At 38.9% G+C, this 15,306-nt stretch overlaps 1 protein-coding gene across 2 annotated transcripts; it reads right to left on the reverse strand.

Annotated features, from left to right (window-relative positions):
* Window positions 1–2,709: 2,709 nt before the first annotated feature.
* Window positions 2,710–14,476, reverse strand: LOC112956252 (caspase-10-like). 2 transcript variants are annotated; one of them, XM_026049756.1, is made up of 11 exons: window positions 14,417–14,476; window positions 10,699–11,033; window positions 10,455–10,554; window positions 9,793–9,928; window positions 9,060–9,142; window positions 7,752–7,788; window positions 7,216–7,287; window positions 6,193–6,287; window positions 5,058–5,169; window positions 3,773–4,277; window positions 2,710–3,229 (listed from the first exon to the last, which is right to left on the reverse strand). In XM_026049756.1, the coding sequence occupies exons 2-11, from the start codon at window positions 11,010–11,012 to the stop codon at window positions 3,067–3,069; spliced, it is 1,617 nt and encodes a 538-aa protein (XP_025905541.1). In that variant the 5' UTR covers window positions 11,013–11,033; window positions 14,417–14,476; the 3' UTR covers window positions 2,710–3,066. The 2 variants fall into 2 exon arrangements, with proteins under 2 accessions (XP_025905541.1, XP_025905548.1); XM_026049763.1 differs by lacking the exon at window positions 14,417–14,476 and adding an exon at window positions 12,757–12,787.
* Between the last annotated feature and the right edge of the window lie 830 nt (window positions 14,477–15,306).

Genomic DNA, 15,306 nt, shown 5'->3' on the forward strand with positions numbered 1-15,306 from the left:
TGAATTATCAGTAGTCAGAAATACAAGGAACTGAGAGTTTAAACCTTGCGTTATAATTATTTACTTCATATACTTCCCTTTTTACAAAAGAATTTAAGCAATATTTAACAGTTGACATCTTTAGACACTTCAAAGCACGGAACTCTGCCTTCAGTGGGAAGATACCCGCTATGATCTGCTTGTCACTGATAACTGTTCCTGCAACAGGAAACATATGCAGTTATCAGTACACCTAGGAGACCTCTACGTGTCTGAAGCTCATTAAATCAGTATTATGAAGAGATAGGAGAACTGAAATCTTACTGATAATTTGCAATAAAAACAATCTTTCACTGACTTCAACCTACCTTTTTAAGCTCAAAATGACCACACACCCTCTGATACAATAAGGCATCTACAATAAAGCCTGCAGATACACGCTCTGTCTTCATAATAACAGCTCGGAAACGGCATTTGACTTGTTTTCACCAATATAACTCCTGTTATCCAAAGGCAACAAACAGCATAGAGAGATACCACAAGCATCCCTATCTGGTACCCAGAACAGAAAAATTCTGTCTCCATGTCAGCCCATACCTCAGCATCTCTTTCCCTTTACCAGTTCCTCTGTGTCTCAACCAAAATCAAGATTCCAGTGGCAACTTGGAAGAGGAAACACACAGGTGAGTGTTTCAGCACTGTGTCAGAACTGCTTACAGACAGCAAGGACCTAAAGTTGGCCCTTTAAGCCTGCTGGCTTCTCCCAACACAAGACCAGCTCTAAAGACCAGCCCTCCCAGCACAGTTCTTCCTCTTTTCTCTGTTAATCTTGTTTCTTCCCCTTTTGTCCTTCTCTGAAATGTTCCTGTTTGTTAATTTGGCTATCTCCAGTTCTTATTCTCCTTCACCCAGGTTTTGTTCTGGCTTCCCCTAAAACCTTCTCAGTCACCCACACAATTCTTTGTGAGAAGCCTGCAAATAGTTCTCACTCAGAAAGGACACGCCCTGGAAAGGGAAAATTCTTGAAGCTGGTTACTATTCTGCAGCCAGTGTAACTGTTTGTGCAGGATGTTTGTATCCTGCACAAAAAATATTGGCAGGCAGGAGGGACATCAGACATTTAGTGAACAATGCAAATCCTGCTTTAAGCTCACAATCTACTCGAGATAAAACTTCCCTAACAGGAAGGCACTTTTTACCTGTTTGCACTTAACTCTGTCTGAACAGGAGTTGCACAAGTGCTAATCATTCTTTAGCAGTGCAGCTAGAGCACCTGCATATGCACATGTGCCTCTGTATGCCACCAATAAAACTTGAAACCAAACATAATTTTTTGACTTTAGGCTGATTCCTTTCTGTCACAGCTCATTGTTACTACATTGTTACAACATTACTATTTACATGGAAGGAGTGCAACAAGCAGTGATAAATCTTCAAGCTGGGTAAAACCCACTGTGTTCCCTCACAACTGCTATCCTACCATACACCACAGGAGGTCAACACAATACATCCAAGCACAGACCAATATCCGGACGCGCAGTAATACAGAGCAAACAAGCGCTAAGGAAAACAAAGCTTGTGATGCACTCAAGAAAGATATTGATACTGATGGGTATAAATCACAATAGTGTAACCTTTGTTTGAGCAAGGCATTTAGAAATGAGGGAGATTTCACTATTCCAAGGCATAGCCCCTCTCCCGGGGAACTCAAGACTTCAGTCTTCAGTGTAGATTCTACTAACTGCAGAACAGTGTATCTTCAGTGTAGATTCTACTAACTGCTATTATCGAGTTTTACCATTTGAGACCACTCAAGCACTTAGAAATGAAGCCAGGATCCCCCCCAAAACAATGTGAAAATTTTTGCCCATGTTTACTCCATACTAAAACTACAACTATTACCTGAATGTAACTGCAAGCTACATGCTTGACAATTCTAATATGGAATGTATTCTACTAACAAACCCAATAGATTTTCTAACAGATTCACATAGCCCATCACTGACGGGGGACAGTAAACAAGAATAAAACTTAGCCCAGTGTATCATTTTTATATCCCAGACTTTATAAAAGAAGTATAAATTTAATTCAGTAACAAACATGAAGGACACAGACACACACAGTATAGGCAAATATTCATAACAAAACATGGCATAATTTCAGTTAAACTCAAATGTGAGTTTATCAGAACCTTGCTCAACAAGGACCAATTTCTCCCACATTATTTTCATCCTTCTTATTTTACATCTTAAAACAAGAATTGATTTATCACAACATTTAATGCTTAGTAATCAATCTGATAATCAAAGCAGATACACAGAGTATTGTGTTTCACAGTGAAAAACCCTTCTACCTTTTCTTCCCAAAAATTATGAGGATGATAGCCAGCAAGGTTTCTTGCAGTGCATTTTTTTTTCAGTTTTGGAAAGAATCTCATTGCAAATGAGGTAAATGAAAGCTGTAAGAAGACAAGTGTGCCTTATGGAAATAAGTAGTAATTTCAATAGTCAGCTGATTCTCCATACACTTAAAAATAAGTTGTTACAGATGGAAGAAATCTTTTTTCACCTAATACTTAAGCTTTCTCCCTTACCTTTGTCTTTTTTCCCTACACGAGTCCTCCATAGAGGTAGTGGTTCAGAGGCAAAATTCAGGATTTTTAGCAAGCAAGCAATGAGGCTAAACCAGAATGTTAATATTCTGGTTTAGCCTCATTGCTTGCTTGCTAAAAATCCTGAATATTAACATTCTGGTTTAGATATATAAGGCTACATGCAATCCTTAGGCTGACACAAAAATACTTTACATACCTATAGCCTTCAAAAGTACAAAGAACATTTAACATGAAAGAAGCATACTTCTGCAAGTAGCTATCCCAATCCTAATTACTTGAAAAATAGAATTTGAACAGTTGGCACACAGATTGTGTTAACTACGTCTCCTTAGAGTTCATATTTTCTTCGTCAAAAAATGGGAAGTTTTTGCCTCAAAGCACAACAGCCTCAGGAGTCTGGGTAATGGACTTAACCAGTTAGTGTGGAGAACTGCATTTAGATGAAATGTGCTCATGACAGTATTCAGGAAGCTTCAGTGTTGCTGTGAGGGAGGAGGGTCTCTAGGCACTGGGAATATAAATTTTTTTCTTAAAGTGTAAGCTGGTTGGGGCATCTGCTTCTTTTTCCCCAAGCTGTCAGCACGCCTGCTTACATCTTCATTAACTTCTGTAAGAATAGACAAAATATCTTCACCCCTGCAGAGAGAAAGTGAGCAAACAGAAAAATGGATTTATTAATGACCAAGTGGCACTGTCGCTCTGTAACACGATGTTTAGGAGATATAGTCTAGACATTTAAAACACAGAAGAAAGAAAATCTGCACTTTTCTCAGAAATTCTCTTGTGTTCTTATTTAGGTCATATTAAAAACAAGAGGCCTTTTCTTACTTTGCATTGCTTGAGTCCATCAGTAGGAAAAACGACAAAGTATTTTTTACTTAAACTCACTCAAGAAACAGATGGATCTGTCTAATAGACAGAGGGGAGATTTAGAGATTCAGAGTTTTTAAATTAAAATTTACATTCTCCAGACTAGCCCTAGCTAGTGCTAGCAGTGTTACCATAAATTTACCAGAGTCAGGCAGGCACATCATCTATTTAACTAAGTTTGTCCAACTCAAAGCATGCATTAACTTTCTTATTTGAATTTAACTTTGAATTAAAAAAACACAGAGTGGGGGGAAAAGGGAAGTTATTCCCATTTCTTCAATGATCAGCTAAATAAACTAGTAAAGTTACCTGGGTACCAACAGCTGTAGCTTGCTGCACAGAGCCTGAATATACCAAGTGCCCTGCTCAACATGCCTGAACGAGGCATAACCATCAATTGTGGCCATGCCCAGGAGGAAATCAGCTTCTTCTGGAATACTTTCAAAAGGAGAAATTTTCTGTTGCACAGAAGGCAATTTAGGAACTTGCGCATCAGGTTCAACATAGACAGGACACTGTATCTTTTGGCCTTGGCATGCCTGAATAAAGAAGAGTTTGGGTTTCTCAGCAAGCGCTGGACATTGTTTGGCAGTGAAGTAGGACATGATCGTGCGGATTGATATAAGCTCCCCATCTTTCCCATAGATTGCTCCCGACTCTCCATGAGATAGAATACAACAGATAAAACAGTCCCTGTTTATGTGTTTTTCTGAATCCTGCCAGATCTCCATGAGATCTTTAATTTCCTTAGCTGTTTGGTCTTTGTAAATCTCCACCTCTAGACCAAGCCATGTGAATACTTGCTTCAGCTCCCCTGTAGTTAAAAGAAAGATAAAAAGAGAAATAGAGCATTAAAAAAAAACCCATTTTATGAAGTCACCATGTAAGCAAATCTGAAGTGTAGAAGAGCCTCCCATCCTCGTGCCTCTGCAGATTCATGAGTATCAACTAGAGGGTAGCTGGTATAAAGACGGAATCATCTTCAATACAGAGTCTTGGGATTTTTCTCGGTGTTTCAGAGAATAGGACCTAAGGCACCTCCATAAGTCTGTGACAGATGCAATATGAAAAATGACACTCTAAGTGAGCTCATGACTACTGGAAAAATGAGGAATCTTCCCAAAGTTCAGGCTGGATTTCTTTCATAAATCTTTCTCAGGTCATTATTTTCCAACTGCAATTATGACTGCTACAGTTTCATAAGCAAGACAGAAAGATCAAAACTAATGAATGAAGAAGTATACACAGAATTGCAATTGGCAATTGCATAGACAATTCTGGATCACATTATGTAAAATGGTTGCTTAGTTTTATTTCTTTATTACAGCTCTAGATCTAGACTACATGAATAAAGAGATTCTTAAAATGATTCAATGATTCTTAAAATGATTCATGAATGATCCCACTGCATGGCAAGTTAAGGCCTTTTAGTCTTTCCCCTTCTAGAATATACAAGTGACATAATTTAACAAAGACCAAAAACGTGGCTGTTTAAAAGCATGAACTAAAATACGGACAATAAGGCAAAGAGAGAATGAATTCCTGAAGGGAAAACAGAGACTAACTAAAAAAAAAACTTGCTGTAGAAACTTACCAGCATCTTTGCAAGAACCCTTCCTCTCCCCAAGATAGCCATCAAATTTAACATTATTAATAACAAGACAAAATCCTCTCTTTGGTCCATCCATTTTGTAGCTTGTCAACTTCTGTAGAAATGAAAAAGGAAAAAAGCTTATAGTTTCAATGAATATATTAAAAAGTCAAGAAGTGATAAATGGCTGATCTCCAGTACTCATATTACCTTAACATGTCTTAAAATGGGCATACAAAATAACAGACAATCAAAAACAAAGGTTTGCTAAGACTCTCCTGCACCTCAGTAAAGGTATTTTAAAATCTGAGAAGTCAAATCCAATGTCAGGTTAACAGCATCAAGTCTATTCTAATACCAGACACTTAAGCTCCTCTCTGGTTACAAGAGAGAGCAACAAAGAAACACCTAATTTGTGCATTTTAGTGAAACCAAATAAAGGACAGCCTTCTACATTCCTTCAGCAGCAGCAAACAATACTTCTGCTACAGCTGCTTAGGCATCAGTAAAAATGTGTGGACTCGGCTTCAAAGAAGCAATCACACAATAGGGAGCTGCTTCTGAACCAAGACCTCTGGATTATTATGATAGTCATGTCTGCAGTATCTTACTGAACACACTTGCCTTCTTTAGCCTATGCTAAAGCAACTTCCTTAAAAGGTCTCCTGATGCTACTGATTAACTTTTTTTTTTTAATATTGTTATTATTATTATTTTAGTTAAGGATACACTAAAGCTTTTTCTAAGTCAGATATAGAGAGTGAAAACTGCTAAGCTACTGCGCCCACCTGCACATTCTGCTGCCATGTCCCAAACATGCAACTGAAGATATTACCAAATGATTTGCCTGCTTCAGGAAGATAAGCAGATGCACTGCCATGGGAGTAGTATGATAAGTATAATGCCCATTTCCCCTCCTCCATGCCTATCAATATAAGTTTCTGGACTGCAAGATGAAAATACGCTCTGAAATGTTCCAATTGATCTGACAACTCCAAAAAAAAAAAAAAAAAAAAAAAAAAAAAAAAAAAAAAAAGTGAAGCACAAATATCTCACAAATCCTTGCATGATAAATGTCATTAAAGGGATGAAGATTCCACACTCTCGGTTATTCAAAAAGCATGAGATTGTCTCTAACCTTGGATTCATTTTTTGCACTGATGAACTCTGCGGGGAGCTCCAGGTTCAGGTTTACTTCAGAGATGCCTTGTACAACATTACCTGCTTTGTCATCTAGGAAAAAGACAGCATAGGTATTTATGATGAGCAACTAATACCGGTGGATGCAGCAAAGAGTTCACTACAGTGCAGCACTTTATTTTAAAAACTATTACATGAAAAGCATAACTCTTCTGTATGAGATAGCACCGTCCAGTTCAAAGGATCTATTCAGGCCATGCCTCTAATAATTTTTGGTGTGTATTTCTGTGACAAAAGCAAGGTGTCTATTCATATGGGTTTGGTGAAACAGATATCTTTGGTATCAGGATAGATTCTACCTGAGACAGTCAAATGAATTTTTTAATTGGAAATGAGCACGAAAATCGAATGTAATCTAAGAAGGATCTGTGATGTCACTACTGAATGTCCCATTAAATAATCTTCTTTTGGTCCTGAATCATTTACAAAACCTCAGACAAACTTTCAAAATATGGCACTGATGGATTTCTGAAGTTGAACAGAGCTAATGTTGTGTGGCTGCACTTTGCAGGTGTCCCATATGATGTACAGTCACAGAGGCAGATGCAGAAAAATCTGCTGCCACTTGTTTTGCAGTTGAGATATGAACCAAAAAAATTTTTTTTTCATTAGTGAAGGAAACATTTTGCCTTCTGATAATTGTAAAGCTTTTGCTTTCTTCTGTACAAATCATTCACTATTTAATGTATTCAAAATACCAACACCTGAAAACTCTCTTAGATGGTAATTCTGGAAGATCCTTGGATGCCTTGGAAGATCAGACATAGGTCTTCATGATGTCTGTTCTTACATAAAGAGACAGGAAGCCTCCTGCTTTCAAAGCTTTTTCTCATTTCCCCTCTTTAATGGTCCCTTGCAAAAAGGTCTCTAGGAACTGACTGGGCCCCTTAAGTAACATATTAGACTGAAGGCAGTTGGAGATAAAAACATTTAATACTAAAATCTTTAAGAGAAAACAAACCTTGTCTGGTAGGTAAGGAGTGCACATTCCCAACATGCTCCCATAGGCTCCTAGACTCTTCACCATAATGACCTACACAGCAAAACAAGTCACAGTTAAAATGCTTTTCTGCACACACGAAAATGACAGCTGAGGTTTTGAAATAGTCACAGTGCCCCGGTCTCTTACCTCCTCCCTCCAGAGATATTCGAAGAGAAAAATTACTTTTCATTCACAGGAAAGAAAACAGTTTTTTGCTTCTAATCAGACCAGCTCTCATTTCAGTTCCCAAAAAAACATCATTTAGTTTCTAGGTAATCACTAACAAAGTACACAGGATTTGTCAATTGTATTTTTTCTCTTTGATATAGGAATAAGTATCTTTCAAAGCAATTTCTACAGAAAGTGAAAGATCCTTCCAAGAAGACTTCAAGGTAACTTTGTTACCTTATTACATTAAATGTCAGAAATTTCGCAGAGTAAGTCAAATTAGAAATGGGTAGCATGAAGCATAGAGGTCTATAAAAAACAAAGACACACTTTCCAGAAAGCCTTACCATTTATTTTAGAACTCACAGATTTGATAGATGTCTCCTATTTTTCGAGTGAGGGAAAAAAAAAAAATCCATGCTAAAAATCACTGTGATTTTTTTCATAACAATAAGCAAAACAAAGTTACTAAATACATAGCTGCTGGAGCAGTGGGAGGAAAATCACTGGGTTTTTAGTATAGCAAAGCATATAATAGCGAACTACAAAACACTTCCCCACTTAAAGCATATCGTACGGAGCTGGAAACAACTACACTTTCTCTTAAGGAGAAATGAAAATAATAAAGAATTTTCTTACACTTCCAAATGATCCTTTCACTACAAGGGATGGAGAGTCACTATATACAAAAGTGCAATATAGTCCAGTATCAGTTCATTTGGATGATCAATTATTTGATTCTAACTCATTGTACCTATCTAGTCTTGCCTAGGTGACCTCAGTCAGCACTAAGTGTCAATGGTTTATTACACAGAATGCAAAAAGCAGGTAATTTTTCATTTTCATCATTTTTCATCTCTCAGGAAAATCAAACAGGATTGTGGAAACAGGTGTGGGTATGGGGTTGTTTTTTGTTTTTTAAGAAACAATCTATGTTTTTCTTAATACAAGTGCATTCATTCTCTACCATGTCAAGTGCCAAATCCTCTATACATATAGAGCAAGTATAGCTTAAGCAGCAATAATACAAGCCCCTTCTGATACTAAAGGGCCCATTTTCCTCAGTTTTTGTCTACTAGGACTGTACTTCTGAAAACTATCTTAAGGAAGACCACTGGCTTTACACATTTAGAAATTATATGGATTAAAACTCTCTCCCTTACTCTCCTTTTCCTTTTTTAAAAAGAAAAAAAAAAAAAGAAGGAGGATATAGACCATATAAATTCCCCAATCTGACTCATCACGCAGCTAAAGGAAGACCCACGATCAAGGGCTGGGCAAAGTGAGATCACTTCCTTTAGCAGCAGCAGTTTAAACTGACCTTTAAACTATTGTTTAGATCATCTGAAACTGTGAGAATCAGCACCAGCTGACTGACTCACTCTCTAAAATGCACCTTTCTAGTCTTCTCTCTTCTCTTCCTAATGCAACTTATTTTGCCAATTGCACATGACCAACAGGGATATTTTTTACTTTCATTATTAAATGTTGATGTATTTCATACAAGCTGAAAAAAATATGTTTGCTCTCTTCCTAAATCAGCTCAGAAGATTTAGCAAAAGATCTCACAGTGTAATTTCAAAACAAAGGTACTAAAATAAAATGAAATCCCCAAACTACTAAAACTCAAGAAGGCAGCAGGCACTCCAGTGTACCTGGGGGGAACTGAACACTTTGGTACCTCCAGGCTGTGCAGATTCCTTGATTGGCAGAGTGTTCTCTTGCCGAGGTAGAGATACTAAGAGCAGAAAGAGATAATAAATGAGAGAAGCCAAAAGTTTCTAGGTTAAACATATATGAATTTGCACATTAAGGCAAACATGGCTCTATACTTAGAAATGCATTAAAAGAGAAAGCCACTTTGAAACACACTCAGGAAGTAAGCCCTTCTCCTGGCTGGAAAAAGTAGTAGCATTGCATTTCCCAGAATTGGTTTCCCAGTGATTAAGTAAACGAAACTAAAACTTTTTCCCAGTATGCTTATAATTTCTCCACAGGACGTTATATGAAGTTAGTTTACAAATTACATCTAACCTCATAGAAAGTGAACCATGTTTTTAATAACAAAGCTTATCATATACATATGCACATATAACTTGCACTGCTAACTGATTAGCAGATACAACTCCCCCCAGAAGCTTAGTATACAGGACTATACATCTGTAAATCACAAAGTGTATTTTACAGTATAGTTGTACATCCTTAGGGGAAATCAGCTGGGAGGCAATGCAAACTGAAGAGAGCTCTGATAAATCTGTGTGTTTAAACCTGTTCGAGTGAGTCTACTCTACCTTTTGCTGCCACAGTGCATCACTGGACCACCAGGTGCCAATTCCAGTTGCCCAGACCCTTCCCTTAAGCAGGAAGCTCTCACTTTGGAATTCTCACCTTTTTCCCTTTTATAGCTGTTTACTGTTTCTAGGAGATCAGGTGAAACACTCGTACAGATTTCCTCCAGCATTTTTACATTGCTTTCAGTTAAAAGGCCCTGTTTTTCCAATAAAATGAGCAACTTCAAAGCAGACTGACAGCAAAAAAAAAAAAAAAAAAAAAAAAGAGAGAGAGAATAAAATGCACTTATTATTTCTCAGAACTTAAACCAATGGCCTCAGCCTTCTCTCCCTCACATTATTACATTATCATCTGCTTTGTTTCTTGCCAATGAGTTCTGAACAGTCAATTTTATATCACTGGGTGCAGGGGAAATGTGTTGCACCACAGAAAGCCACTGATAGAATTATAAATCGGTATGTTCTTACTTCAAAGATTTGCTCAAACCAGATTAATGAATCTGGACCCTGAGAAGGCTTTATTGCTGTGAAATATTACAAAATACACGTTTGTTTATGGCTCAAGCAGGATAAAGAAAGAATGAGATATCATCCTGTTATGATCTAAGGCAAGACAGTAGAGCACCCATGACTGTTCTTAAAACAAAGCAGCACTAAATTCCACTCTAACTCGGCTATGAGGATTTTTTTCTCCATGCTCTTCCTCAACACCATTCTTCCTCCCCTTTTATTTACACAATTGTCCTTTTCCCTACATACAAAAATTGGCTGTCGTTTCGGCAGGTGGTCCCTCAGGAGGAAAATGATTTCCTTCAACATGTCGCTGGTAATGTTTTCTGCCAATTCATACAGCATCTGCCTGTAACAGAGACCCAGTGAGATCAAAACAGAAAACAGTGTAGAAGCACAAGGTCATTTGAGAATTAAAAAAAAAAAATATGGAAAGGGATGTAGTAGGTAGCTGAGCAGCAATTGGGCTAGCAGAATCCTATTAAAAGCTCACCTGTAAGGAGATACTCTCCCCTTCTCTGGTAGATATTCTTGCACTCTCTCCTTGGTATAGTTAAGTTTTTGGAGCAAAAAGTGACATTTAATTCGGTATAAAAGTTCAGCTAATAGAAAAGTATCTTCCTCATTCAAATACTCTTCAGCCATAAGAAGCTGAAAAATGTCCAGTGCTGACTGTGCACTTTCCAATTTTTTGAAGGGAATCAGGTCAAGACAGAGAAATTTTAAAGCTGCTACATCTTCGGTCCCCAAGTTATCATCAATGAGTAGAAGCTTCTGACGAAAATTCAAACTGATGTCATCCCCCATGTTGCTGAGAGAGAACTCTGCCTGGAAGCAAAAAGCAAACTTTGGTAACACTGTAGTTTGCAATACAAAAATCCTTGAAATAAGGATTTCATACAATAGCTAATTGGAAACTCTGAATACTTTGCAGAAGAGAAATTTCCATTTGAATCCATTTAAAATTTACTTCCTTCTCCAAGGTTCTCCAACGGAGAAAAAAAAAATCAGAGATCTTAGAGATCTCATTTGGCAGCAGCTCTGGACAATCCAGTGTACCCTTGAAGTTAACCTTGTTCTGAGCAGAAAGTTGAGCTAGCTGACCTCAAGAGACCTCCCAACCTGAACTCTGTATCATTGCATTAACTTTAATGTTGACAGGAAGGAGACCACCACTACCTTCTCTCTCACAACTGCAGCCCTGTTCCTATACACTGTGGCTAGCAAGAGTCCCTGCATTTAATGCTATTACAACTCTCAGTGGAGAGAGCATAGCGGCAAGAACACACAAGTGTTCCTTGACCTGCAGTCTGAGGGCTCTGCTGGTGCAACAAGGAGATGGTCCTCTCTTTCAACTCTGACATCCAGGCCAAAGCTACAAATACCTCCATACACTGCCAGTTAAATCCTGCAACCAGACTGCATCTCCTATTTGGCATGGGAAAACTCTAAAACTACCCTTACAGGAGTGTCTAATAAAATGTGGCAAGTGATCAGTTTAAAGGGGGTCCATACAAGCAACTCAAGGCTACTGAAATGCAGACAGCATACAGAAACTCTCAATTTAAGGCCTATGAAGCATCTGGGAGGACAGGTCAGCAAATAAACCACAAAGAATATTCTAACAGGTGGATGATGCCAGGAAGAGAACAGTTTTGTCTTTAGGGGCATGTAGGAAATAGAATCTCAAATCCTGACACTCTGAGAAGGATGTGAGCAGCAATTCTTATTTCAAACAACTGCTTTGACAGAACCCAGGAATACTGAACCCTCTATTGCCTCTTTCACTCAAAACCTCTCCAGAGTTCAATACCTTCACAGACACTGAACTTGTGCAGCATTTAGTGGCTGCCTCCTCTCTTCCCTCTCCTCTGCACTGTGGGCAGGCAGGGCTGCTGCTGCCTCCCAGTGCTGCTGTCAGGCAGTGCAGATTTACAGCTCCAAGGCAGAGCTCACCTTATTGTTGCTGTGTTTCTAGAACACTCTACTGCTTTATGCATTTCATAGGCATTTTCAAAAACATTGTGGTGCAAGATTCTTAAAGTAGTAGAAAAAAAAAAAAAAGGCAAACTCTCCTTGTTCCTGTAAAACTATTTGCTAAAACATAAGACAAATGCTATCTATCCACTCAACACTAAAACACATAGTGAGCAGACACACAGAAAGGTCATAGATCAATGCCTGTAATGCGTGTTTATAACATATCCAATTCCTCTGGGAAGAAGGAAAAAAAAGGAACAAAACAAACAAAAAACCAGTTATGTAATGTGAGAGCTAAGGATCATCGAATTGCTATTTTTTCCTTTTAACGTTTTATCCAGCAGAGTGCCCAGCTTTGAGGTTTAAAACAAAGCAAAAGCACGGGGCCCGAGGGCTGGTGCTGCGCCTCCACAGGCGCAAGGCCAGGGGCGCCGGGTCCCGGCTCGCCGGCTTCCCCTTGCACTGCCAGCAGGAAGGAAGGAAGGAGTAAGAGGAGGAGGAGGAAGTTAAGAAGGAAGGAAGGGTGGAAGGAGGGGGCTCCGGCTGCGTGCCGGCCCCCGCGGCCGCTTACCTGCGCAGCGCGCCCCGCCGCTGCCCAAGCGCTCCGGGCCGTGCTGAGTCACGGCGCGGCGCGGCCGCCGGCGCCCCGTGGGGAGGCGGCATCGCGACGGGGCGGCGGGAACCGAGGCGCGGGAACCGGGGCCGGCGCCAGCGGGGGAGCGCTGCGAGCGGCAGGGACAGGGAGGAAAGCTGCCATCAGCAGGTGCTCTATGCAAGCTGAAACCCCAATGCTTATGATTTAGGAGCAAAAGCGTTTCCTTTTGTTGGCATTTTTTTATCGACCCTCTAACAAAAGAGGTGAAGATTGTTTTGATAGAGGCACAAGAATACGCTCTCAAATAATTTGGTATGGGAGATAAAGCTTTAAAGTAACATAATTAGAAATATAGCAGGCAAGACCACGCAAGGCCATCCACAGAGTTTTTTCAGAACACCACCACATTGCGTGTCAAAAATGTAAAGCTATGCATATTGGAAAATAATGCACACGTAGTGTCACGTAAAGCTAGTAGTGACCCAGGTGTGTGAACAGTCAGTGCTACTTCTAATGAAGAGCTGAAAGGGGCTCATGCAGCAGACACACGGTGTGCTCCACACACACGTGTGCACATCACAACACGACGCTGAAAGCCGCAGAGCCTCATGTTCCACGCACTAACAATTTGGGGTGGAAGAGAGTGGCTTACTTTATTTTGTTCAAGGGCAGGTTCAGAAAACTACACATTTTTGCTCACAACCATGAAAACTCTCCACTATCTTTTGCTTATGTTGCAGTCTAACACCTTCGGTTTACTTTTGGATGTATCATGAAAGTTTTTTTCCCCTTTTCTTCTGGCTACTGAAAGGGAGTTTGGTAACAACTGCAGCAGTAACAGATCTGTGCTATGTGTACAGCTTGATGCCATCCAGGCCCTGCACCCAGTCTGTTCCCAAACTGAAAGTTCAGATGCACAGTAAAACAAAATTAGACAGTTCCTACCATATACAGCAAGAGGCACAGAAAGCAATGGGAGGAATGACAGACAACTGGCATCGCAAAATTTCTGCGTGTTAGCAAATAACACCTTCATCACTGTTAATTTTTACAGTACAGTTGGTCCACGTGCCACTCCTGAAAAAAGCATCAAGGCAATAAATACTGCCTAGGACTTGTATGATCACAGAATAAGTACTGTAATCTACTGGGCTAAGCATCTATTGAGAACCAAGATACCTGTGTTGAAATTCAGTATCTGACATGGATGAATGCTTGACACATGGAGTGTCCCCACAAATCTGGGGAACTATAATCACCAATACATCTAAGTAGCCAGACACAGAAACTTCTCGCTTTTTTAATTGCCAGAATTACTTAGAATAGTCTTTTTTTTTCCCTTCATTTCTTAAAGAATAAGACACAGACCTTACTTACACTGTCATAAATGAATAGATATACCTCGAATCCCTCTCTCCAACTTCCACTGTTGTAAAACTATCATCTTATCACTGTTATTTTGTGGTTACTTATCACACAAAGTTGTTGGATCCTGTAAGAATATCCACTGTATGTTACTCTTACTTCCTTTCTCTTTTTCTGTCTTCTTTCTCTATTTTTTTTCAATTTTCCAAAATTCTTTTCCAATTTTTCACATTTTTTTCCAATTTTCTCCTACACATTGTACTTCCCCTACCTTTTCTTCTTTTGGTTCTTCCTACCATGTCCCTTCTTGTTCCTGCTTTCAGTATTCTTTTCCCTCAACACTGACTCCTCTTGGTTCCATTCTCCCTGCTTTTGGTGTCCACAAGGCAGCAAAGTGCTCATCGTGTGTAAATGCTAACAGGGGAAAGGGAAGAAAAATTAAGTTAATTGTGAAAAATCATATTTATTATCATGTAGGTGTACAATAATTAGGAAATAAATCTTGTTTCCATAACCACAGAACAGACTCTGTTTTATACGATCTACATCATTTACCATATACTATAGGAACCAACTTTTCAGTCATGTTATAATTTTCCTCTTAACCCATGGAATACGAGCAAGCTAAATTTTCAAAGTTACACTGGCTGTATTTTATTCCAAGCTAGGTAGTATATTAAATACTAGAGCCTAGTATATCAGTATATAGTAGTAGTATATTAAATACTAGAGCCTAGAAATGAATGCCTTTTTATCATCTATAACATAAAATACAGATCCTTTCTGGTGCATCAATCAGCACCCATACCAATACTACTATGATACATTTGTATCTAGATTGATAACCACGAAACAAGATTTAGCATTTTAACATTTATGGAGACCAAGGTTTTGAAGAGTGTCTGGATTTTGCAAAAGCCATTTTTCTATCATTTTTCTTCTTATGCCTGTGCCGGCACAGAATTATACCAAAATAGTACCTGTAGCTATGATCTAACATAAAATTGTGATATATTTCCCATTTCTAAATTTCTCTATACTTTTATTAAAAAGACACACTGGCCTATGAAGTTGAAAGATATCAAAAAAGTACTGTATGCAGAGGCTTGTAACATAGGGGAAGTATTTTTTTAAACTGTAAAAAAAATCTAATCACAACTA

This window comes from Nothoprocta perdicaria, unplaced genomic scaffold, assembly GCF_003342845.1.
Source record: "Nothoprocta perdicaria isolate Ctin4 unplaced genomic scaffold, notPer1 scaffold_11, whole genome shotgun sequence".
Taxonomy (NCBI): Eukaryota; Metazoa; Chordata; class Aves; order Tinamiformes; family Tinamidae; genus Nothoprocta; species Nothoprocta perdicaria.

Bases quoted from the DNA above. Each gene is read 5' to 3' on its own strand.
- LOC112956252 (XM_026049756.1), bottom strand. From the start codon at position 11,012: ATGGGGGATGACATCAGTTTGAATTTTCGTCAGAAGCTTCTACTCATT. The intron at 7,288-7,751 runs GTAAGGCTTTCT...TTTGCTGTGTAG, and splicing joins TGTGAGTTCTAAAATAAATG to GTCATTATGGTGAAGAGTCT. The intron at 4,278-5,057 runs GTAAGTTTCTAC...TTTTAACTACAG, and splicing joins GGGTTCTTGCAAAGATGCTG to GGGAGCTGAAGCAAGTATTC.